At 53.2% G+C, this 24,623-nt stretch overlaps 1 protein-coding gene and 1 long non-coding RNA gene across 3 annotated transcripts in view; one reads left to right on the top strand and one right to left on the bottom strand.

Annotated features, from left to right (window-relative positions):
- Positions 1-4,196: 4,196 nt before the first annotated feature.
- On the bottom strand, positions 4,197-24,410 carry LOC116444008. Its single transcript, XR_004240149.1, has 3 exons — positions 24,287-24,410; positions 19,553-23,316; positions 4,197-4,532 (listed from the first exon to the last, which is right to left on the bottom strand). It is a non-coding gene; the product is annotated as an uncharacterized LOC116444008 (long non-coding RNA).
- The window catches only part of ANTXR2 (ANTXR cell adhesion molecule 2), a 79,509-nt gene continuing 78,546 nt past the window's right edge, over positions 23,661-24,623 (top strand). Inside the window, exons 1-2 of one of the 2 annotated variants that reach the window (XM_032109026.1) lie at positions 23,661-23,833; positions 24,398-24,469. In XM_032109026.1, the coding sequence (XP_031964917.1) occupies positions 23,709-23,833; positions 24,398-24,469 (197 nt within the window). In that variant the 5' untranslated portion in view covers positions 23,661-23,708. The remainder of the gene's footprint in view (positions 23,834-24,397; positions 24,470-24,623) is intronic. The other variant, XM_032109027.1, reaches the window with a different exon arrangement.

The raw sequence follows: 24,623 nt of genomic DNA, 5'->3' as shown, positions 1-24,623 counted from the left end.
ACATAATCTGCCCAATGACGCGTGACAGCCCACGTCCCTCCCGTTAACCCCTTCAGGGCTGCCCGCTCGCGGCCCGCCCGCCCCTCACCTGGACCCGCCGCCACCGGGCACCTTCGGGCAATGGGGTGGGAAATGCGGGGCGCGCCCCCCCACCGACCCTCTCCCGGGGCAGCGGGCGTGTTTGGGGCCGCGGCTCCGCGACTTCGGCCCGGCGGGGGTGCGGGGCGGGGAGCTGAGGTGCCCGACGGCCGCTCCGCCCGGCGCTGGGATCCCGGCGGCGCCTTCCCGCCCTGTCCCCGCACCTGCCAGGTAGGGATAATCGGACACGCAGAAAAAAACCTCCTCGACGGGACGAAGGCGAGTGGGGATGCCCTCGCCCGGCTCCGCGGAGCGGCCCTCCTGCGCTGCCGGCGCCCGGCGGAGGCCCGGCGTGAGGAGAAGCTGCCCCAGGCAGCCCCGCGCTCCCCGCCGGAGCCGGGTTCCCGCAGGAGCGGGGCAGAGGGCAGCCCCGGCCGGAGCCCCCAGCCCATTCCCAGCCATTCCGGGGCGGGGAACGGCCACGGGCTTCCACCCTGTGCACGCGGGGCTCCCGCATTCACCGACACGCGGGCACTCATTTCTGTGCCGAAATAAGGGGTTTACCGCGTGGAAAAGTGTTTATCGGTCCCTCCCGGATCGTCGTCATTTCAGATACAAAACAGATTAAAAAAAAGAATAATTAAAAATAGAATTTGAAACCCTTTAAACTAAACAAAAGGAGAGACAAAGCGTTTTCCAGGGGCGAACGGAGCGGGCTTTGCAATCAGAGAGTGGGCTGATGTTTGGCTTTCAAATTCACTTATTCTCCACATAATTACGATTTCCCTTGCATTAGGATTAAAGGCTGTATATAATATGCTTTCAACATTTATCTTATTAATTCGACAAAACCCAGTGTCTCCTAAAACGGAGAGTCTCATAATATTACAAATATGGGAGTCTGTAAAAATTTGGATGTCAATTCCTGCTTCTAATGTGGTGGGGTTTTTTTCCTATTCCTGGTTGTTTTTTTTTTTTCTTTTTTTCCTTCAGTGCTGCAGCTTTCCCTGTACGATATAAATTGTCCGAGTGACTGTCATTAGTGGGGGGAAAGAAAACCTACGCGCTAATTTTATTAGCGAGGATTTTAAGGGACACCACGGCACATAAACGATCTCGAAATCGCTTCGGCATGATCTAAACTACCGGAATTCCCTGGGACTGGAAAAGACCGCGGCGGAATTTCTGAGCTTTTATCCAGCCTCTGATGCTACTCTAAAAGGGGATCCCAGGGAACAGCATCCTTCGACCCGCAGAAGGACACTGGAATGGACGCAGGCTCTTTCTTTCGAAGTTTCTGCCGGGGGAGTGCCACCGCCGGGAGCGCCCACCGCAAACCCCGGGGCCCCGCAGAGCCCCGTGCCGGCGGCGCTCCCCCAGCCTCCTGGGAATGCCTCACCGGGATTTTTGGGGGACACGGCGCAGGTGCGGTGGGCCCGATCCGGCTCCCGCCGCGCTGCCAGCGGGCGCGGTGTCACCCTACGGGGCCGTGCGATCGCTCCCCGCCGCCTCCCGGCTGCCGCACGCCCCTATCTCGGTAGATACCTGCATTTTCTATTCGCTTATTTTTCCAGAAAACCTCCTGCGGAGAGCCAAGGACAACCAGGGCTGAGGAGCTCCGGCCGTTTTCCCAGGGAACCCCGCAGCCGGCAACCCCCGCCACTCCCCGCCCTCCAAAAGCACAGCCCCTGCTCTGCCGAGCCCCTCTCGACGGCACCAGCACGGCACAACCAACTATCGGGCAAGGGAACGCCCCAGGAGCAGCGGACAAGCCCGGCACCTGGGCTCAGAAGGGGTTGGGCTGGCGAGCCAAATTCCCACAGACAGGCCAGCCCTCACGGGCATCAAGCCCCGGAGGGGTGGCCCAAGGTCCGCTGCTCCCTGGCCAGGACCTGGATTCAGGCGGCTGCAGGGGCCGAAGGGCTGGCAGAGTGAGGATGCCCGGATGCTTGGACATCGTTACCACTAACCACCGTGATAACCATTGCGTTATCATGGGGATGGCTGCAAGGGACGGAGAACCCGCTCCCGGGGGTGTCAGTCTTCTCTTTCCTCCCCGAGCTTCACCCAGGAAGGGAAGAGCAGAGAGACCAGGAAAGGCTGCTCAACCTGCGCTCAGAGACACTCCTGCATCCTTTGGGAAACACTGCCTGAGTTGTGACATGAGCCAGGCCTACGGGTGTGTGGTTACTCCTATGAGGACACGCACACACAGCTGAGAGTGAGCTCCCAGGTGACTGCAATAAAGTCACTCATAAAATAAAATCACCGAGAGAACACACGAGTTCCCAGAAGCACACGAGCCCAGCCACACTCACTCCTGCGGTGCCAGGGCACCGTGGGGAAGGGGCACGAAGGGATGCTCAAAACTGCCTTGCTGCCCTCTCTGCCTGCTGCTGCCTGAGGCAGGGTCAGCTGTGGTCCCCAGGAGGTGCACACCAGGTGGAATGGAAAATCCACTGAAAACGAAACGCGGAGCCACAAGCTTTCCTGGTGCCTGGAGAAATGCAGCCAGAATGGTTCCCTTCCCTGGAGACAGACAGGCTCTGTAGTGGAAATAAATCGGGGCCTCAGCTGAATGGCAAACCGTCCTTTCTGCTTGTCACCAGGCTCATGGATGGCGCCTTTCTTGGGGAAGCCCTGTGCTGGGGGTGCCAGAGACATCACCAGCACACTGCAGACACGGTGCACGGAGGAACGGTGTTTCTCCCACTGCTAGTTCTGCCGAGCAGCATGGGGATCCCACTGGGAATCCTCAGACCCACAACCAGATGAATGTTTGCCTAGCTCCAGGTCCTTGCCAGGGCCAAGGCACACCAGCAATGTCCTGTCCTGTTTCCAGCTCAGCTCCCAAACACACCGGGCGTGCCTGTCACTTCCTATTCCCTCTGACCCTTCAGCCTCACCTCACCAATGCTGGACTCCCAGGTCAGGTCACCGCCACGCCACAAAACCGCTAATGCCTAAAAAAGGCCGGACACCAGCTTCAGCTGTGGTTCACCCCAAGGAGCAAATGCTCCCGCTCCCCAGGAACCCCAGCGGAGCCTGACATACCTTCCTCACCTGCTTTCTCATGGTTCAGCACACCATAGGCACCTCGGCTCTTTCCTCACCTCGGATGGTGCCCAAACTTCCCCTCTACTTTCTTCCGAGCAAACACAGAGCCTAGTTAGAAATATTAATTTGCATATTCACCAAAGGGTCGCAGAAATATATTTTTTTACTGACCAAAACCTAGACCACTGAACACAATATAGGTGGCTGGTGAAAAGGTTCATACATAGCCCACTATCACTGCTGACTTTCTATCCCAAAATTATTTTTCTCAGGCTTTCTGCTTCTCCTCCTTACTTGGCCTGACAGCAGCATCAAGGTTTAAAACCTGGAAAGCTTTCACCTAGCTTCACCTTCCTTTAAGTGTTTAACAGCCTGACAGAAGACATGATTGGCTATGAAGGACAGGAAAGGGAGAGAAATGGAAGAAGGGGAACCCCTGCAGGACTGAAATCTGCTTCTGCCTCCTGTACACCCTCGGGCCTTTCTGTCCCTGTGTGCCACCACCAGCGTCCCACACTGGGGCTGAGCCCACCCCACCGCACGGCCCTGGCCATGCCTCCATGTAAGGCCAGGCAGAAGCCACACTGCAGCTGAAGGACAGCGCAGAGGACAGGCCCCGGAGGGACGGTCCCACAGCCCTCGGCCCAGTGCTGCCCAGTGTGGGGTGCATGGGGTCAGGCAGTGCTGGGCTCCATCTCCTCAGGAGAGCTGAGCTCAGAGCGGTGGCCCGGACATCTCTTTGGTGGCCACATGGCTTCCCTGCTGTCGTGTCCATGAGGATGTCACTCACAACTCCCCACTGGACACTGGGTGGCCGTTGAGCTACGTGTGGCCAAGCCTTGGCAGGAGCTGACTGCCCAGCATATTCCCGCCAGGTGGATAATCCCCACGCAGGGATGGCCTTTCCCTTCCTGGTGCTGCCTGGGGGCTCTGAAGGCCTTGGCTTCTCCAGTGAGTGACAGTCCCTAAAGTTAGCAAAGGTTTGCTAAAGCCTGGCGCAGAGGGGGTGGGGAGAGCAGTGAAAGGACAGACAGACGGGGCAGGGGGCGGGAAAAAATAAAGATGCTGAGCATTTCAGCTCCAGCTCTGCTACAGCAACTTGACGTGGGGTGTGTGAAGGAGCTTGAAACTTAAAAAGATTTATTTTCTCTAGTCATAAATCTCATCCCGTTGTTCCTCTGACCAACCAAGCATGATAAAGTCCTTTTCCATAAAGTATTCAGTATTAAAGCCACAAAGCTCACCCAATCAGTAGCCATCTGCTTCTCCCATAACTGCTGCTCCAGAAGCAGGGAAAAGCAGCCAGAAGAGAAAGGGCACCACTGTTACGGCTCCGGGACAAATGAGGAGGCACTGAATAGCAGCCGAAACCTTTGGTTTGCCTTGTATATCTGTATCTATAGAGACAGAGGAAGAAAGGAAGCATTATATTGATACAACAATTGTAAAACAAAAAAAGGAAGAGGCATCTAAAGGGCAATACAGCGGGCATCAGAGGGCCCCGCGGGGAGGGATGCTCGCAGACCTTTAATTGCTTTGCAATTGAAAGATAAAGAGGCCGAGGAAAAAAACCGGGGAGAGCGGCAAAGCGACCTGCGTTACACGGTGCATCGGCGCCTGAAATCTCGCAGCCAGCGAGCCGGAGCATTACTCATTGGGGTACGATATTCCCGGCACCGACCCCCCCAAGCACTCTCCCCGGCTGCATCTCGGCTCGGCCACGCCGCACTGAACTTGGCTTCCAGCCGGCTGGGAGGGAACAACCCCCAGGCTCCCCCCTCGGAGCTCCCCGTAATGTAGGACACGTCCCGCAGCCGCCCCGGCCTTCCAGGCTGCCCCCGGAGGGTGCTTGGGGGGACCCCTCCGAGCTGCACCCCCGGCCGAGCTGCTCCCGGGCGCACAGAAAAACCCGGCAACGATGTCACCCCAAAAAGGAGAGTGTCGGACCGAAGAGGAGGTGCAGAAGCCTGGGGGGGCTGCAGGAGCACCGGGCGGGCAGCGCCCACCCGAGAGCGGCCCCCGCCCCTTGCTGCGCCGCCGCCCGCCGGGCAAACAGCGGGTTAATGACCGAGTTAGGTCATTAACAGATTTGCGTCCCTGAGAGCCGGGGGTTCCACCCGGGACCCCACTGCACGCTCTGGGGAGGGGACATCGCCCCCAGCCCGCGGGGACACGGGCAGAGACCCACGGACACGGGCCGGGATTAGCGGCGGCGGGCCGGGATTAGCGGCCGCCCGCTCTGCTGCCGCTCTCCGGGATTACGCCCGGATTAGGAGGCAGCCCCGTCCTCACTCCCGCGCCGGGCGGGGTGAGGGGGAGTCCCCGAAGCTCGGAGGGTCTCGGGGCGCCTGGGGGTCGGTGTCCCCCCCGGCCCCCCGCTGTGCCCGGCGAATGCTGCTTCCCTCCGATGGAGGGCAGGAGAGGAAAGACGAAGCCCGGGATACTGCCGGCGGCGAGATGCAGGTGCCAGGCACCTGCTCGCAGCCATCCCAGATCCCGGGGGGCACTCAGCCCCCTGCTCGTTTCCCCATCCTGGGAGCCGGCGGGAGGCTGGAGGAACCAGCAGGAGCTGGGGCTGGAAGCACAGGGGACCAAAAAAAAAAAAAGGTGGTGGGCTTTTCTTTCAAGATCCCCTGGCACGTGAGTGAAAGCAACACAAATACGATTTTTGCACCGATAAAACCGGGGTCGAGGACTGGGAGACACGGATGCACTTCCCTCCCTCTCTCCCTCTGGTTTCATTTCTCTTGCAGAGCACAAGCGGGACCGAACGCCACGTTGAAGGCACGAGTCACTCCCTGGCTTTTCCCAAGCACTGTCGTGTCCAGCAGCCCTGTATTATGTCAAAAATCTGGCATGGCAGGCAGTGGCACATCTGCTAGGTGTGGATGACATTCATTAGCCAAGGTTCTCTGCTAAACGGCCTGCCAGAGTCTCAGCAGCGCTGCCCAAAGCCAATCACTCGTCGCTGCCAGCTCAAAGGCAATCCTGCTTCAGGGATGGCTCCTTTCCATGCTGGCAGGAGAAACAGAGGAAACAATGCATTTAGATGTTTGGGACGTGAGCAGGGTTGCACATGGGAGCAGCAAGCAGATGTAGCAGGAGAGGAGATGAAGTTGTGAAGTGTCATTTAATAATTGCAGCACAAGGGAGATGTGCTGGTGAGCTGAGGTTTGGGAGGGGAAAGCATTAACCCCTTTCCAAACCACAGGGCAGACACTGGTGGTTCCTTTTGGAAAGGAAACATAATGAGGCTAATGCAGCAAATGGCTTGCTTGTGCTCATGGAGGACACAGAGAACAACGCAGGAAGCTCCATGCCAGGACAGCCGGGAAAATGGCCCAGGCCAGGGGAGGGAGCTGCACTGACCCGCTCAGTGGGCAGCCTGGCTCAGGTGTCCTTCCCCTCTGGGGGTCTACCTGCTGCAGCCTGGACAGCCGCCCTGCTTGTGACATAGTGGGCTCAGTGGTGGCCCTGACAGCTTGGTTCACAGCCCAGAGGGGCAGCTGCACACCCAGGGCAGGCTGGGCACTCACCGGCCTCCCCTATGAGAGATGTGGAGATCAGAGGTGGAAGGAAGGGGCACCTGCTTGGCACCGCTACAAACATCATTCTCTGGGAAGAGAGGCTCCCTTTTTCTCTGCTCGGAAGCTCTGGGAAGGTACTTGATCCAACAAAGGAATTAAAACACCTCAGTCAGAGATAGGCATACGAATGTTAATCTTCCCCTCTTACGAATTTAACAAATTTACAACCACATAATGAAGCTTGAATTTGAGCCACTAGGTGCTTTCCAGGGAACCTGTGAGGCAACCTCAAATAGGTGCTCAGTGAAAGCTCCCCTCAGCCCTGCTTTCCCTTAGCTTCCATTCTGACTTCTATTTCTGTTTACATCCATTCAGGTAGTGGTTCATAAAACGTGTGAGATGCTACCTACACACACACACACGCAGCTCTTGCCTCAGATAATTCCTGTGAAACAGCCTCAGTTTCTTAAATGTTCCACTACTTTTGCTTGCACCATGAAAGACCACTGGCAGCTTGCACTGCCTTTCCTGCTTCTTTCAGCCAGGCAGGGAATTACAGGCTCCTCCCCCAGCGCTGGCCTCTCTGCAATTACCTGTGCTATTAAACCCCCACGTACACCAAGAGCCCTCCCAGGTCGGCACAACTGTTCCACGGTGGAGCCCATCTCCGACACCACACGTGCTCTTCCCACAGGCAGCGGCTTCCCCGACGTCCCCTGCCTGGCCATCTGCGGCACAGCTCAGCTGTGAGCCCTTTCCTTCTGCTCCCACCTCCCCAGGAAGTCATTCTGCTCCGGCTGCATTCTGGACTGAGTCTTATTCACCCTTCTGTTTTTGTGCTGGGTTTGTCTCTGTTTTGGTTAGTTGGTTGGCCTCAACCAAGGAATGTCTGCACATTATAAGAGATTTCCCCAAATTCCTATCTTTTGTGGTTTAACATTCGCTATACTGTGGGAGCTTGGGGTGTGGGTTCGGACGGTCGGGACGGATGGTGACGAGAGATCTCTATAGTCAGATCTTGGAACACATGCGGTTTATTGCAAAGGGCGTGGGTATAGGGGCACTGCTTAAAGCTGCAGCTGGCAGCTCTGAGCAGGCCCAAGAGAGCAAGAGAGTAAGCGAGTAAGTAAGGAGAGAGAGAGAGAGAGAGAGAGAGTGTAAGAGTGTGCGAAGAGTAAGAGAGGAATGGAAAGGTGAAGTCCTGGTTACAATACAATAAATCATCTTCTGTACTGAATATTCTAATTGTCACTAACCAATCTAATACAAGATACAAATCCTACAGCATTTACATACAGCCTATAAGAGTTCTTATATTACCATAGAGTGTTACATCTTAACTTCTAAAAACTACTCTTCGGACCCCTTCTGCTGAGCTAGTAGGGTCTGCTCTGACCCTTGGACCTGCCTGCAAGCAGAGGGTATTGTTCAATCAAGAGGGGATTACCTTCAGTCGGCCATACCATTGTTTTCCAGTTGTTCAGTAACTAAGATTTGGTATTTCAAAAGTGGCTTTCATTTCGATGTCGCCTGTAGTTTTCATATTCCCAAAATCTTTTGTCAGGCAATCATATTTATAAGGATTTCCTGTTTCATCTTCCCCAACACTATACCACACACACCCCAACACGCTTGTGGCAGAGGCTGTGTGAATCCCATAACCTCCCATCCTCAGACACTAGAACTGGGTGGCTTTAAGAGCAGGAGCCAAATCAAGAGGCAGAGATGCAACGCTTCTCCTGCCTCTCCAAACATTATACCTTCGTTTAAATATGTGAGTAATCCCATTGGATCTACTCTGGTGCTTAAAGTTAAGCCTATTAAGTGTTCACGGAGCAGTGGTCTGCACACAGAGCAGCCAGAAGAAAAGGGAAAGGGGAGAGCAGGGCACTGCTCCAGCAGGGAGCCATGGAGGCAAGACACACTTCCCTGCTCTCCTTCCCCTCAGGGTCACCTTCTCCTCCGGCTACTCCCGACAGCCCCAGCACCAGGCTCCCCTCAGTGTTTGGTGCTGCCACCGTCAGCGATGTGAGTGCAGTGAAGATGAGGCGAGACGGGCGGGGTGGGGGGGTGGGGAAGTGCTTTAAAAACTTGTCAAAACAAAATCCTGGATTCATTTTTTAATGCCAGGTTGGGCTTTGCGGTCGCCGTGTTGGAAACTATATTTTGGTTTGTTTTCAAGATGCTTCTCATAAAACTCATTGTGTTCATCGTCATTATTTTCAGACAATGATATGGGAGAGAGAGCAGAGTTATCCCTGCTCCTACAAGGAGGGCTCTGTAGGAAAGCACTCATGCACGTGGTTTCCTTTGCTCTCCAAGGATTTCAAGCATGTACTTAGATTTAAGCCTGAGTACTACTTTTTGTAAAAGGAAGCATCTCTTAGAAACAGGACTTGATTCAAAACCGGCACATCCATCGAGCTCTGGCTCTTGACTCTGCTTCAAGCACTGGAAACCTCCTGCCTTGGCCGCACAAAGCCATGTCCCACCCTTTGATGCATTTCTTGGCACGTGCACATTCTAATTCCCGACACCACCCTTTCTTTCCCTTTTCTTAGCTGGCTTTTCTCTGGGCACAATGCATTATGTTTTCCTGTATATACTACTCCATACTGCTTGCACAATGTTTTGCATGATCTAATATTCTTTGTTCAAAACTGCAAAAAAATCTAAATAAAGACTATAGCGTGTCGCATCAGTATAGGCATCAGCTAACGTTTTCCACGACATATGGTACTTCAGAAGCCATATGTACCACTGTTTAGTGATTCTGGCAAAGAGGCGCAGAATGGTGAAATCCAACTGCCAGGATTTCTGAAAACAAATATGTAAATGCTCCAGTGCTTTTGTTATTCATAACATACCTCTAACACAGCACATACAATATGCTGTTCATTCTGTAACGAGTATACTACTAAACTATATTTGCTTCCGTTCTCATTTTAAAAGATTTTTTTCTTCTGTATATGATTCCGCCATCCTCTCTATCAAAATCAATCTAAGTTGCCACTCAGAAAAGGCAAATTTATCTATTTTAAAGGATACGCTATGGGGAAGATTGGGTACCTACGCAAGGGTCTCGCATCAGAACAAAGACAGACGTTATCTCTGCAGCCTGACGAGTGGAATGAAAGCAAGGAAGGGAAGTGCACTTAAGCAGATCAGTTGTGTGGAGCCAAGCTTGTTCAGCCACGAATAACCTCCCGGGGAACACAGGTGGGTTGGCCCCGCTCGCGGGCTACTGCAAAGCAAGCAGGCGGACACAGCTTTTGTGAACAGGCCCTGGGAAACAATAGCTGGGATGGAAACTGAGGACTTCAGACATGTGGTCCAAGGCGGATGATGGCTGCCGAACTCTGACCTGGGCTGGGATCGGTCCTGGTGAGCCAGGGCTCGGCCAGCAGCCACGGACAAAGGGGAGGGTCCGTGGCCAGGGGCTTGTTCCCAGAAGGGCTGGCAGCACCGACACCGAGGTGTCGGGGCAGTGCACAGGGCTCACAAGGAGCGCTTGTGCATCACTAAAGGCTTCAGACCCCACCAGCCAAGGCACAAGCCCTCCTTCCAGAGCCAGCACCAGCAGGTAAACAGGAATCCACAGGATCAAGTCTGTTCACAGGTCACTCTGCAGCTCGCTCCTGCCTCAGAAGCAGGGCTGATGTACATCCCCCGAGCTGGCACACAGCACACCACAGCCCCTGGCAACACCAGAGGACCAGGCAAACGTCGGCAGGAGGGGACAGATACCAATGCCTCGAAGAAACACGTGGTTTTTCCAGTCTATTGCTTAACTTATGTAGCTAAAAACAACAACAAACCCATGACTCCCTGCACATAGTCTCAGCAAAATACTGCCACCCTACAGGGTCCTGAAAAAATTCAGCCGTCTCCAGACATGAACAGCGTTATTCAAGACACACAGATGCCTTTTTCCCAAGAGATCGAGGACTGCTGCTCCTTTCTTTGCCAGTCTTGCACTGCATCATCCCACTTCAGCAAGCACAACCTCCCCCACCAGGGTCCCGTGCCCACCGCTGCTTCTGCTTGACTTCGCTTGCACATCAGACCTGCTCATTACCTCCTGTCTGCTGCCAGTCCCCAGTGCGTTATCCTGAGCTGCAAACCATCTGGGTGCCCAAGAAATTCCTTTTTGGTAGGTTTTTTCCCCTGCAACATAAACTGGATCCCACTTTCCTCCTTTCCAGTTACAGAGGTACTCTGTTCTAAAGCTTAAGCCAGATCTCTGCATGCAGCCAGGTCGTTCACCTCTAAACACTTTTTCTATTCTATCCTTAAAATAAGCCTTTATATTTTCCTACTTTTGTAGGTCCTTCAGCCAGAATCCGGTTTTTTTTTGCTATTCTGTTCTAGCCAGCAGGTGATAAAAAGTTGCCATAAGAAATGTTGGCTTTGAGCATAAGTGCCTGGATTAGAAAAAGAGACAATTAGAAAGTGAGAAGTGGCAAAAAGCTCCTAAGAAGCCAAAAATAAAAGAACAAACAAACATGCAATCTGGCTGTCAAAAAAAGCCACGTTTTTCCTTTACCACAGTAAAAATCAACATTGTCAAAATTACAAGGTATTTTGAAAGATAGGGAGTCATGGGGAGAGGGAAAAACAGTTCCACAGGGTCAAAAAGGGGAGGCTTGGAAAAAGCCACCTGAAGGAGCTGGCAAAGGAGGGGAGAGGGAAAGCCAAGCATGTCACAGCATACTGCCAGGATGCTGCACTGGTCCTGCAGCCGCCGGGTGAGATAAACTACCTCAAGCGAAGGGAGCCAAAAAAAGAGCCCGCTGATTGAGCTGGTTCACGTGCACCTGCATTTATGGCAGAGCAAAGGTCAGTCTTGTATCACCTCTTGTGAATCCCTCTTGAACGAGCAGGCTGGGGATTTGATGAGCTAAGGACGAAGATTTATCGACATGCCAGGGGTTGCTGGCCCTAACTCTTAACCCGCTGGCAGCGGCTGAGGCTTTTCATTAAGGGGGGCTATGCATGGAATACTTGCAGGCTTAGGCTAAGAGTAAATGTGATCTCAGCCCACACAATTTGCCACTGCCTAAGAGACAACAGATTATTTTCTCTCAGCGCCAAAGTCAGCAGTCCCCTGGAACCTTCTGAGCAGCCAAGGGCACAGAGGGGATAGTGAGGGGAAAGCTGGCAGGGGTCTCGTGGTACATTGTTTGTCATATCCGTGAGCTCTAGACGAGCAGAGAAAACCCAACAGCCCCTCTAAGCCGTACTCCTGTGCTCTGGACGCACCCCCTTTCTGGAGTCAGGCAAGCACCCACTGCCACTGTCAGGACAGGCCCCTCTCCAGGGCCATTCACAGCTCCCATCTGCAGTCTCCCTGTGCCACCACAAAATCTGACCACTTTTAAGGGAGAACAGTCTTCATGTGGGATATAACCACCTGCACAGGCTTGCTCCCTCTCCTAAATCCCCTGTCTTGATTGCACAAACAACTGTGGTTTCAGGAGGAAAGAATAACCTGAGGGGTTTGATATTTACAACAACACATCCTTTTGCCTCTCCTATCACTTGTTTTCATTGACGTCCATGTCTCTGCACCCCAGTCCCTCCACATGGATCGCATCCTCTCTGACTGCCTGTACATGAGCTGCTGGGTTATTTTTCCCCTGTTCTTCCTGGGACGTTTCTATGAACCCTGCTGCATCCATCATACTCTTGTTTTACAAGATCCAGCTCCATTTTGAAACCCTTGAGCATTCCCCAGCAACTAAAAAAAAACAACTCCAAAACATGGATTATGGGGTTTTACACTTGGTGCTCTTGCACACTTCACACTTGTTCCTACCTCTTTCTTTTCCTGTTGCAAACTGAATTCCCCATGGTGCTGGCTGAGGGCACAGGGGCAGTTAATTCGCTCCCTCTTCCCTTCCTGCAGCCTCTTGCAAAGCTCTCAGCTGCCCTCTGCTTCCCTCTTCGTTCAGTTGAGAGATGCTAAGATTTCTCACTCGAGAGACATCATCCCAAGGAGCTTCCCAGCCCCTTTGGGACACACACCGCCATGCCCCTTCAAGCACCTGGGCTGCAGCAGGCACAGCTGGAAGAGCCAGGCAAGGACTGGGAGAGGGATTCCCAACAGGCTCTCCTGCAGAATGAGTGAATAATCTCTCTCCCGCAGTTAGTGCCAGCACTTGCTCTTTGCCAGTTGGCAGAGGGTACCGCTTCCTTTTCTGAGGAACACTTAACATCCACCTTTCCCCCATCCCAAGGGGAAACCACAGAGGCTGGGGGGAGCCTTTCCATGCAGCCGGGCATCTGAAGGAGCTGCAGGCTCGGGGAAGGAGGAGGAATCCAGCAAGGAAGCCAGGTTTTACTTCACACACTTCTTTTAGCTGGAGCGTGTCTCTCCCTTACCTGAGAGTTCCCATGGGAACACAGAAGGGCAGTGTAACAGCAAATTTTGGAACAGGCACGTCTGCGAACAACTTCTGATATAATATTTGAGTCCTCAGATGTTCAGCCACTTGCACATACTGCGCGAGCGCCTGATTTGCATGGGATTTGTATTTGTTGGTATTCACATTCGTAGGAGAATGCATACATTAGATTAATGTCATCACAGTTTATGGAGATCATCTGTGCCACAGCACCAGCTCAGGGCTCTGAATGCGTTCTGTGCCCTGTGTGGCACATGGCAGCCCCTCCTGCCCTGCCAGGGCCACCGAGAGCCGGAACGGCTGCGCCAGGCTGAGCTGCAAGGTGGTCCTTCTGGGCTCTCCTATTTTAACACAAAAGTTTAAAGATCATTTGGAGCAACTGTCTACAATTGCTTAGCCACCATTCCAAAGGTAAAATTGATCCAACTATTTGGATTTATTCTCTTATATTTGCTTGTATGAACTTACAGCACACTCCACACTCACACTTTCAGTGCCTACTTAAGGACATTCAGCTGTCAAACAGACCTACTAGGTGGTCCCTTTTCGTCTCGCAAGAGCATCCCTCCCTCAGCAAAATGGGATGGTTGTAATTCCCTCCCTGTTTGCCATTACACCTGGGTGCTCTCATCTGCTAGACAGCTGCAAGCTGTCACTAGAGATGCTGTTCTCATGGAAGCGTTGCTGGGCTCAGTCAGACGCTCTTTGTAAAGCAGATGGAACACCTCAGAAGAACAGCACTACAGCAACAAAAGCTCATTTTCTGCTAGGGAATTTCTGTTATTGGGCAGTGCTTCCATCAGGTGACTTCACACCCCAGTGAGCCCACATGCCAGCACAGCCTAATGATGATTCTGTTAACCTACTTCCACTTCTGAGGCTCTGCAGTTCTGCCCGCTTCCCAAGGCTGGCGACCGGCCCCTTTGCCATCTCTGCACTTCCAAATCACACAGGAGCAATAGCAATGGGAGCTCAACCCCTGCTCAACCAGCTCAATCCCTGCCACCCAGGATTTCTGACAGACCAGGATTTCTGCTCCGTCCCCACAGAGCCATGCACGCACGAGCCTCTCACGCTGGCATCCACATCCGAGTCACTCATCGTGCACGGGATCTGCGTCTCAATCTCCATGGTGCAACCCAGAGGAAGCGGGTAGCACAAAGGAAGAGCGCGCATCTCCAAATCCGGTGATGATTTCACACTTAACACAGTAACAGGCCAAGTAACACCTTTTGGTGGCCCTTAAAAACCTTTTTCTCTGCAGCACATGCCACCAGCCCATGCTCCATCTACCTGCACAATCCAGCTGCTTGCATTGCTCCTTACCCAGGCACAGCTCTCCCACCTCACAGCACAGCTCCCATCCCACAGTATTTGACACTCAGAGATGCTGTGGTATGCATAGCTCACCCCAGAGAAGGGCATGTCCTGCTCCAACATGGGTTAGCAGACACAATGTCAATTTATGGCTCTTACAAGCAAAGTCTTCAATATTTGAATGCCTCAGTCTTATCTTCCAAGCGATTGATACACTAAAAAACCTAGCTGGAAACCTCCAAGTGATAATCAGGCCCCTTAGATATCTCAGAAAACGTTGCCCCCGTATGATCTAATACCCTCATGACAAACAGCTCCCTATTTATCTTTATGATGGTTCCTACTTCCCACCAACATCTGTCACTGTGATTATGATCTCTAATGAGCTTCTAAATTATATCACAGCATTCTGCCTTGATGAGCTACATTCAGTGACTTTCATTCTGCAAGACAAGAAACACTTCCTACAAGATGCTGAATGAAAATTCCCTCAGCACAACAGCTGAAAAACTGGTTTGGGGATTTTTTTTTTGCCTGTTTTGCTTGGGGTTTTTTTTTTTTTTGTGTTTTTAGCGTTCTGTTTGGTGTTTCTTGTTATGCATCTTATTCCAGAATGCCTAGGAACTTTACAAATGAGGCACAGAGATTTGAGCCTTTGTATTGCACACCCCTAAAATCTCCACCCGAAGATGGGAACTGTCTCTCACCACACAGCAGCAGAGATGGCACAAATTTCTGTAAGGCAGGACAGGGGGAAGAACCCAAGCCAAGGCCCCAGAGAAACTTGCCATTATTTTTACGCTGGCTTCCAGTTACAGGTGAGGGTTATCTTGGGTGATGTATCCAGACATTTGGGATGCTGTGCAGACTCAGTTTCCCTGTGCTGCCAGAACGTAGCATTACACTCCACACCTCCCCCCACACACTCCTTTTCCCCAGTGACTGCACCAGGAGACTCCAGTATAAGTGAAACTGGAAAAGTGAGTATTAATCCGCAGGGTTTGCTGCCCTGGCTGCAAGGAACCAGTGCCACGGCTGTGGCCACTCAGCCTTACTAACACATGCCCATGCTGGCTAGCAATCTCTAGGGGACTTGGACCTCTCAGATCCACGTTCCTGTTGATTCCTCAGACAACACCAGCCCCACTCAGCATTCTCACTCAAACATGTTACTAACATGCACATCCAGTGTCACACCTTGCACTAATGTTACCAGGCCATCTGGAGTGTGTACAGGGAAAAGTGTGTACAGGGTGTCTAAGACAAGGACAGAGCAGGCTGATGTTTGTGTGTACAAACAGTTCCCCTGAGGCAGCAAGGTGCTGACTCCCTGCTGGTGACTCAGCTGCACCTTTCCCTGCTGCTCATCCAGGACCTGTGACGTGGCTCATGAGAGCAGAGCTCAGTAGAGTCTGATTTATGGGACAGGATTTATGGGGGTTATTCCTTACTTCCTGCAGATAAGGACCGACAGTGCTGATGAGCAGTTGCCATGTTTCTAGCTCAGAGGAGCTGTGCTCTCTCTGTAACTCCTGCCTGTGGCCAGCCTTGCACCTGGTGCCTGCAAAGCAGCTCCAAAACTACTGGGAGAAAACATGCTGAGCACAGGAAACTCAGGGGGGCACACTGTTCACCTCTCCCAGCCAAACTCTGGCGAACTGACTACCATTTCCCATAGTTCCAGCCTGAGCAAGCACTCAGGTGGCAGGCAGGTAACAGGGAAGGTGCTGAGAACACAAGCTGAGATTGCAATGCAGACCTGGAGAGGACAAACATTGCTGGCACACTGATCCCCACTGATGAGCTCCCAAGTAAACTTTATTTCTAAGGGCATAACTCTAATCGCAGAGCACTAGATTGGTTCCAAAGAAACCCTGTCTACCTGGAACATCTACCCACTCACTGCAGCTGACACCATCTCCCATTTGTTGTGCTCTTTGTGCACCCAGGACCTTTCCAAGCCCACAGTGACTCTGGCTCCCTCTCTGAGGTGCAGCTGGTTCTGATGGTTCTTGCGAGGGCAGGAGCACAAAATCCTGGAACAACAAGCGAAACAAGTAAATGCTCCTGAGTAGAGGAAGAGGGAGAGCACAGGACTGGCAGGGAGCTGCTGAGGAGCTTATGAACCATGGTTTGTCTGTGCCACAAGATGAGCCACCGACTCATCACCGTCTCCGACTCAGGACAGGAAATGAGTTTTCCAAGGAGTTAACCACATCTTTGCATATCCTCAGCAGGGACTGAAGGCCCTTCCTGGTCAACATGCTTCACAACAGGTGTCTTGGGCTATGGTACCATGGTACCGTTGTACCATGAGTTATTTTGTTCTTGATCAGCTTTGCTGAGCAAAACATTTCCTTTAAAAGGCCTTCTTACAGGCACAAGAATTCAATACGGACATGAAAATGCTGCCGCATCGGGATGACAGTGTAGTACCCCAGCTCTCCTGCTGTGGCTACTACTGTGTGGCAGCTCTAAGTGTTCCCCAAAAGCAATGCCAGGCACACCACCTTCTACAACCCGCTAAGCTGATCCATGAAAACATATGAAGCGCTTGCCAAGCTGCTTCACTTGCTTTTCCCCGGGGAAAGGGACACGACCCTTCCTGCCCCTGTAGCATTTGCTGCTCTGCCAACAGCACCGCAGAAAATGAAGCCTGCAGTCCAGTCAGCACTGCTCCACCTCCACCTATCCTAACTGCCCAGACATAGGAAGAGAAAAGGATAAAATCTTAGACAACAGGGCATGAGTGCATACAGCCCAAGTTAAACTTTTCACATGTGGAGAAATTGAGGAAAAGGTAATTCAGAGTCACACAGATGTAAATACTAGTCAGATAAGACACATCCCAGCTGCTTCACTCCTGTCTTAAGGCCAGCATAGTCACACTGACGATCAGAAACCCTTGTCATCCAGGCAGCCAGGGGAGCAGCTCACACGAACAGGGCAAGGCTGATGTACGCAAAGTCACTGGTGCGATTCGGCTGGTGAATAACCAGGCAGGGCCGTGAGTCAGCCAGCAAACACTCCCACACTCACCCTTCCTGCCCTGCGGTCTGACAGCAGCAGAACCTGGAGCTGACTGCAGTAAAAATCCCATCCCACCTTCTGAATGTGGGGTTTCCCCAAGCATATCCTCTAGACGGTCTGGCCGGAGTTCAGTGTACAAATCTTCACTAATCTGAAGTTACACGGTGGGCAGTGGAACCGTGCTGCAGCCAAGGGCAGGCAAGAAGGAAAATCACCCAATCAGGTTGGAAAGTACCTCTGATGGTTTTACCTCCTGCTCAAAGCATGGTCACCAAGTCCAGACCAAAAATCTAGGTCTCTGATGAGTCAGGCCTTAAAACCCCAAAGGGAGCTGACCCCAAATTAGCTCAGTTGGTGAAAGCCAGCTGCTAAAAATGCCAGGGTTGTGGGCTCCATCCCCACATGGGCCATTCACTCCAGAATTGGACTCAGTGACCCTTATGGGTCCCTTCCAACTCAGAATATTCTGTGATTGTGATCCTGACTGCACCTCTGTGGCTGTTGCTCCCCAGTGCTCAGCTCTAGCTGTGTGGTGACAAAGCCCCCCTACATCCTGGTGCCTGCCTCTCCCAGCCTCAGGCACACAGCCAGCCTGCCCCTGAGGAGCTTTGCATCCACAGAGGGTAATCCTCAGTGATCCCAGATCCATCCACTCCAGTGTCCACATAGCCTCCTGGACCAGCAGGGACAGTCAGAAGTTCTGCTGTTCCCACACTTGCCATGCCACAAGGACCTGCTCAAGCATTCCTTGGAGCTGTTTGACCCCTCCCAAGGGCTCTCCAGTCCCCCCCACTCTGCATGCCCAGCACCTAGAGCCTCACTCCACAGTGCTCTTTTCCTCACTTGCTACACAAAGGAGGGTCAGAGCCCTTCTCCAGCTTCCAGGCGGCACAAGCTGCCACCCAGCACCACTGCGGAGCCTCTGTCCCCTTTCACAGAAGCACCACCTCCAGTCAGCCCTCTTTCCATGTGCCCTGGCTTTTGCCTGCAGGCACGTCACTGCAGAAGCTCCACCAAAAGTCTGGCATCTCCACACCTGCTCCCCTTGGTGCTACACAGCCCCAAGCCCTCCTCCTCCAGCTCTCTCCTCCACCAGGCTCCCACAGGCCAGACCCCTGTGCCAGCACCACATCTTCCTCAGGACAGCACCTGCTCCACCAGGCATAGGAAAAAGCAGGTACCATGTGGCCACCAAGGCCCCATATCACATCCGTGATGTCCTGGGAGCGGTATCTCCACCTCTCACCGCCCTGCAAACCTCCACACTACCTCTGTGCCAAACTCCCAAGCACCATCCTCTCTCACCAGCAGCAGCAGCAAGCCCAGGTGACCCCCAGGAATAGAGATGGGAGCTGCCGGTACAGTAATCAGAGTCCCACAGTCAGGGAACAACAAACAGCTCCTGGTGGGTGCGGCTGGCTCCAGGAGCAGTCAGGAGCAGTGACCCTACCCATGCAAAGCAGGACCTGCACGAACAGACAAATGCCTACTTCCACAAAGAGCTCCTGGGAGAAAGACGGGAAGTAAAAATAAATAAAAATTCTAAACCCCAAGAAGCTTCCTCAAAATGTCACGCAAGAAAAAAGTTGGAAAACCCCCCACCATGCCATCCAAAAAGCCTCTCCCAAACTTATAAAAGCCTCTGTTTAAATAAATAAACTAAATAAATGGCAAACATCAAAATTGGGGAACCCCTCAAATTATGAGAGGGAAAGAAAAAGAGGAAAAAAAGGGGAAAGAAAAAACTCAAATAAACTTGCAAAAACCATGGAAAGGAATGGTGAAAAGTTGAAAAAGGCACCAGCAGCAATACCGGCAAGGGAATCTCCCTTGTGAAAAAACAAAGGGGAGTGTGTTTTATCCCCAGTTCCAAAATTCATCTCCCCACAGATGAACAGTCTCCTAAGTGCTGGTCTCGGCTGAGTGCCTACACCTGTCTTGGAATGTTCCCCCCAGCACACAGCTCCCTGTCAGCAGGCACGCTATCCTGCAAGAGGTAAAACAAGCCAAGCAAGTGGCCCAAATCCCAGTGGGTTGCCTGAATTTTGTTTGTTCCCAGTTGAATTTTGTTTGTTCAAAGCATGGGCCAGGTGTTCGGGCACACAGAGCACAAGGCTCTCCGTGACTATCACTCACCCCAGCCTTGCAGCCGGAAGAACCTGGCACAGATGACTTCATGAAACCAAATTAGGGGTCATGCACAAGAAAGGACATTGCCACAGCTCTGGCGTAATTAGGGCCCATCATCATCAAGGACAGGAAATTGGCACATCTGCTTTCCGGGCTGCTGATCCAGCAGGGGCTCGGGCACAATGTCCTGCTGCAGCCCGCTGGCCCTGCAAAAATAATGCCCCGATTGCCCCCAAACAGTGGTACAAGCAGTTGTTTTATCACTCATCCTCCCATTTTCTCTTTGCTCTTTCTGTCCCAGGGCTGGGAGGGCAGAATTGACACTATGCTCTCTCTCTCTCTCCTTTGCAGCACTGAAGGGGCCAGACCGGATTGGTAAACAACCCTTTTCCTCCAACGTGACCCCAAACTGAACACAAGTGATGTTTCTGTTCGGATGCATCCTCAGACGGTTTGATCCTGTCCACCTGGAGTCAGTGATAAAACTGTCACAAACTGGATGGCTGCTGGATCACGACATGTGCTCCTTTAAACATGACTTTTCTTCATATACTACTGAGAAATGTGTTATCCTTTTCCTGGGTTGCACTGTTCTGCGGGGAGAATTCCTGCCTGCTCCATTCTTCTGTCTCCCTGGCTGGGCCGCTGTTTCCCAAGAATACCAAAAAGGGTCACTACAACTCTAGGAGTTTGTGCTAAACTCCCAGCCCTGGTGATCCCTGGGCTCTGCTCAGAGCCAGCGGCGGCTTCCAGGCCAGAGTGGGATTTCCATGTTTTCTGTCCTGCTTTTTTTTGCTCTCCCAGGCCAAGAGTGATTTATTTTTATTCTGTGGTGCCTTGCACCAGGAGAGCCCATCTTTCCCTCTTTGTTTTCATTCCTTCTGCTTGTCTGAGCACCATGGAAACAAACAGCTCCGGAAAAGTGGAAACAAGCGGCCTGTCCAGGGCATCGGGCAGCAGAGAACCACAAGAAGCACAATGGAGCCTGCTCCACTTCCGCTGAGGCAGCAGTACCAGGGATGATCCTGGTTCCTGGGGGCAGCCGATGAGTCAGCGTGCACACAGCAGGGACATTGCTCCATATTCCCGCACTTATACCTTCTCTCATCCAACACACTGCTAGCATTTGGGTTTCCTGGTTGCTGGAATTGAAGGGTTTTTTTCCCCCCTGTGTTTTTCTGTGCGTATTTTCAGTGGGCACTGTAAATGTTTCTTGATGTTGAAAAGGAAAGGCTATTCAGGAATTCTGAGCTTGCATAATTCCCAGATTTGTCTAGACAGATACTTTCCATCTGGATGATGCAGGCAATACCACATGGACACGAGAGTTCCTGTGTTACTTAATGCCGTCCTTTTTATTTATTCATTTCTACACTGTTTTACAGGATGAGCACAGGCACAAGGCTACAGCTGTAAAGGGAACAAGGATTTGTAGCTAATCCTTCAGGAGGCAGCTCTCAAACAGCTCCTGCATGTTGTGTAACTGCTGGAGTCCCTCTGGTTTCTCTTTCCTTTTATGAAGCATGAGACTTCCATGTGTGGTTCATATCCTGTGAGGGGAGAAGAAAAATATTTTCCTGTGAGCTGCCCTGGCTCAAGGCTTCCCATCAGCATCACCCGTCCTTGGGTTTGCACAGCTCAGGGTGTCTGGAAGCGCTGGCTGGTGCCAGTGCTGTGGAGCTCTCCCCTTCCATGCTGCTCCCGGATCATTTGGGAGAAGGGCAATCCCGGACTTGAGTCAGAAAGGAGATTTAATTAATCAGCATAGCAGCCACAGACACACCCAAGTTTCATTTTTCCCGGACAAAATGTTGGCAATCACTGAGCATCCTGAAAAAAACAGCCTGGCTCACAGCTGTTGGGCGGAAGTATCCTGGACCTGAACTGGATTCAAGTAACAAAGCCTTCCTGACCCTCTGTAGTCTATGCAAAAGGCAGCCTGTGTGGCCGCACCAAGGCGCTGTTTGACTCTGGTCCTGAGGTCACCTCACCACAGCACTGAAGGATTTCCACCCCCCAGGCACCACTTTTCTGTTGCAGCATTCCTGAGGACTCCCGGGCAGGGCCAGGCTCACAGCCAGGTTACACCAAGGGTGACTTTTTGTTCCAACTGCTCACTCCCCAAATACAATGAGTTTGGTTTGGCACCATTTGCCTGAGGTCTTCCTGACCTGCCTGGGCCAAAAAGAAAGTGGGAATTGGTGGGTGTTAAGGGACAACATGTGGGGAAATCATCTGCAAGTGCTGGAGATGCAGAAGGGAACTGTGTAACCCCAAAGGTGCTGTAAGCTGTTCCGTTTACTACTTTCTCTGCAGTAAACCTTGGCAGTGAACTTGTGTTCATCTGCCTGTTGACCATCCACGTGAAAACTTCTGCTTCTAGAGCTGGGTTACTTTGAAGCTGCGTTTTTTTGAGAGTTCTGTTTTAAATGACTGAGGGTGGTTTCGTCCCAGTCCCCCTGGTTTCCCGGCCGTCCCAGCCTCCAGGCACAAGAAGCCAGTGTAAAGGAGGTCCTCGTGCAAGTGACCTCGATTCCAGACGGACAGGATGGAGACTGAGGGCAAGCTGTGCCTGTTCCAGATGCGGAACCAACACCCAGAGGCAGCGGGAGACTCAGCTGGGGTTGGGGCAGAGGTCTGCAGCTGGCTTGGGTCCCTTGGTGCAGCCAAGAGCATGCGTCGTCCCCTCCTGCTGCTGCAACATGGTCTTTGTTTTGCCATTGGCAAGCTGCCGATGCCCCGTCCGGCTCCTTGGACATCAGAAAGATATCAGCTCAGGAGGCTGCTTTCCTGAGGGTTTGTGTGTGCACACAGGGAGAAACGCCCGTCCCGACGGGGCTGGGCACCCCGGGCCAAGGTTTATGCAGCACTGTGGCGCTGGAGGAGGGTGGGGAGAGAGCCGAGCATCAGCTAACGAGTTCTGGGAACCGGGAAAGGAGGCTCCAGGCCCTTGTGTGAACAAAGCCAAACGTGGGCAAATAGCCATGAGCCACTGCCGTGTACTTCCTACGTGCCTATCTCCCTCTCATCCAGCCGTTACAGCAAAATAGCCATGATTTATCTGCTTCTTCGGCAGAAACCACTAAAGGCTAAAAGAGGAATTCACACACTTGGAAACAAGTAAAGAGTGAACTGGCAGTGGTGGCTTGTTCTAAACACAGTGGGTCACATGTGCTTGAAGCAAGATTTCCAACATCTGGACAACATGACATGTACTCCCAGGCAAGGCGAGTGCTCCTGGGGCTTGGGGTGGACTCGTGCAGCTTGGAAAGCTGGAGTGCAGCTGGTTTTGGGAAGCTCAGCAAGCTTGCTCTGTCGTCCCACACGCCTCTGCACGGCCTTTCTTTTGGCTGGGTTTTTGGCGAAGCCCAGGCTGCTCTGTATTTAATCTTCCATGTTTTGTGTATCCACAGGAACTGTGAAACACTGCTTGTTTACCCTTTGGCCTTGCTAGCTCACAGGCTTAGAGAACTTTGTGAGCCAGATCCCTGGCTGACAGTATTCACTGCTGGTCCGTGGGCCTTGGTGAAGTTTCCAGCTTGCATCAGAGGGAGGCTTGGCTTGGCGTTGGGATCGGCATGGAGAAGGCACTGTGACACGGATGTGTCAGGTCAGAGTGCTGTGGCTACAACAAACCATCCAGAAACAGCAGGAATGGGGATGAAGTGAGATGAAAGGAAAACTCTCCAGCAGGATGACTCTGACTTCCCTATCTCCTCTTGTGAAGGGAAGAGCAAGATCCTTTTTGCTGTCTGATTCACCTTCACAGCCTGTGGGAGACACATGATCCCTGTTAGGTCGGTCTTTTTTCTGTTTCAAAATCACAATTCTCCGGTGTTTGTGCAATCCCCAACCCCCCCCCCCCCCCAACACTAAATTTATTTGGGGCTTACTCTCTGGCACACGGGCAATGCTGGCAGCAACACGAATTGGAGCGTTCCTGACAGGGACGACAGGACGCAAGGGGGACGCACGGGCCGGGCGAGCGGGGGCGGTGCGAGCCCGCCCGCCCTGTCCCCCGCCCCAGCCGCCGCCGCCGCGAGGAGGGAGGGCCGTGCCGGGCCGGGCCAGGCGAGCCGCGATGGCGGCGGCGAGGGGCGGCCACTCCGGCGAGCAGCAGGACGGCAGCGACCGCCCGCGCTCTCCGCCGCCCGCAGGCTCCATGGCCGGGGCCGTGCCCTTGCTGCTGCTGCCGCTGCTGCTGCCGCCGCTGCCCGCCGCCGCCGCGCCGGCTGCAGGCGAGCCGTCGTGCCACGGAGCGTTCGATATGTACTTCGTGCTGGACAAGTAAGCGGGGAGGGAGAGGCGGGCGGGGATGGGGGAATCGCCGCCATCGGGGATCGGGGCGGCGGCGGCGCCGCTTTTGTTCGGGCGCTGCGTGGGGCTGAGGGGCCGCGCGCGCGGGGGGCGCGAGGGGCGCTGAGGGGCCGCGCGCGCGGGGGGCGCTGAGGGGAGGCGGCGGGAAACACACGGAGAGGGGCTCGGCAGGAAGTTCGGGAATCCCGCCGGGACCTCGCTGAGGAGATGCGGAGAGGGGCCGCTGGAAGTTCTCCTCCCGGAGGTGCGTTTGCGGCCGGACACGTTGGAAGAGCGAGCGGCGGCAGCATCTGCCACCCGCCCCGGCGCGGCGGCCGCGCTTTTGTGGGGAAGTTCGGCGGCCGCGGTCGCCCTCTTGGCGAGGGGGGAGCGGGGCCCGGGCCGCCTCACCGCGGGATGCGCCACAAATCGCGACAAACTTACCGGCAAGAGCTGGCGGTACCTCAAGATTTTTGGAACAGCGAATATCGTCAGTTTCGCCCCGAAATGTCACCCCAGATCAGGCCGCTGATGTGCTCTGGTTTTCCCTTCTAGGTCTGGGAGCGTGGCGACGAACTGGCGAGAGATATTTAATTTTGTATATCAGCTGACAGAAAGATTTGTGAGGTGCGTGGTGCTGCTTGTGACACCCGAGGTGATGCTGGGGTAATTCTGGGCTGTGTTAAAACCTCCCTCCCTCCCCTCCAGTCCCCGTGCTTTTGCAAGCTCAGGGGATGTGTTTCACAAACACATTAAAAGTTTGGCTTCTAAGACCTAAATG

This window comes from Corvus moneduloides, chromosome 5 (genome assembly GCF_009650955.1).
Source record: "Corvus moneduloides isolate bCorMon1 chromosome 5, bCorMon1.pri, whole genome shotgun sequence".
Lineage (NCBI taxonomy): Eukaryota > Metazoa > Chordata > Aves > Passeriformes > Corvidae > Corvus > Corvus moneduloides.
This window is presented reverse-complemented; position numbering and strand designations above follow the sequence as displayed.